Source organism: Ipomoea nil, unplaced genomic scaffold, assembly GCF_001879475.1.
Source record: "Ipomoea nil cultivar Tokyo-kokei standard unplaced genomic scaffold, Asagao_1.1 scaffold2957, whole genome shotgun sequence".
NCBI lineage: Eukaryota > Viridiplantae > Streptophyta > Magnoliopsida > Solanales > Convolvulaceae > Ipomoea > Ipomoea nil.
In genome coordinates, this window is record NW_017619385.1 from 815,001 (window position 1) to 815,614 (window position 614).

At 28.8% G+C, this 614-nt stretch overlaps 1 protein-coding gene across 1 annotated transcript in view; it reads left to right on the forward strand.

The window, feature by feature from the left end:
- Positions 1-302, forward strand: part of LOC109162617 (basic leucine zipper 9-like) — a 9,012-nt gene extending 8,710 nt beyond the window's left edge. Inside the window, exon 6 of the mRNA XM_019311301.1 lies at positions 1-302. This exon is cut by the window's left edge and continues 182 nt beyond it. Within this exon, the coding sequence (XP_019166846.1) occupies positions 1-139 (139 nt within the window). The 3' untranslated portion in view covers positions 140-302.
- The last annotated feature ends 312 nt before the right edge of the window (positions 303-614 follow it).

The following is a 614-nucleotide window of genomic DNA, read 5'->3' on the forward strand; positions in this document are numbered from 1 at the left end:
AAGGGTAGCAATCCAGGGGCCAACTCCAACTATGGGACTCCAAAATAATGTTGATTCTTATACTGATAGTAACTTGAAAAATAATAATAGTGGAGTTATAAGTGAAGTTGTGAGCTGCGTATCAGATATGTGGTCCTAGCTAGCTAGCTACGATCGGAACTTCAATCTATCTCAAACTTGAATGATTATGTTTCTCAATTATATTGTACTATTGGTATTGGTGTGCTTACAATAAACAAAGTTTGCTTAAGATGGTCTGGCCTAGGAGATATTACTGTATTATTGTATATGCAGTTTAATCTAAGTTGTACTTACTTTTGCTACCCTTATATATCTAGACTAGACTAGATTTGTGCACTTGGTTTATTATGTTGGTGCAATATAATGTAAATGTGATTTAAGTTTTCTATTTAATTTGTTTTTGCTTTCTTGACTCCTGTCTATCCCAATTGTTAAAAGTTACTCCGTATTTACTAAACTAGCAAATAATATGGGAAATTATACCAGGAAGCATGATCTACATTGCAATATGAACCATATATATATATATATATATATATATATATATATATATATATATATATATATATATATATATATATATATATATATAT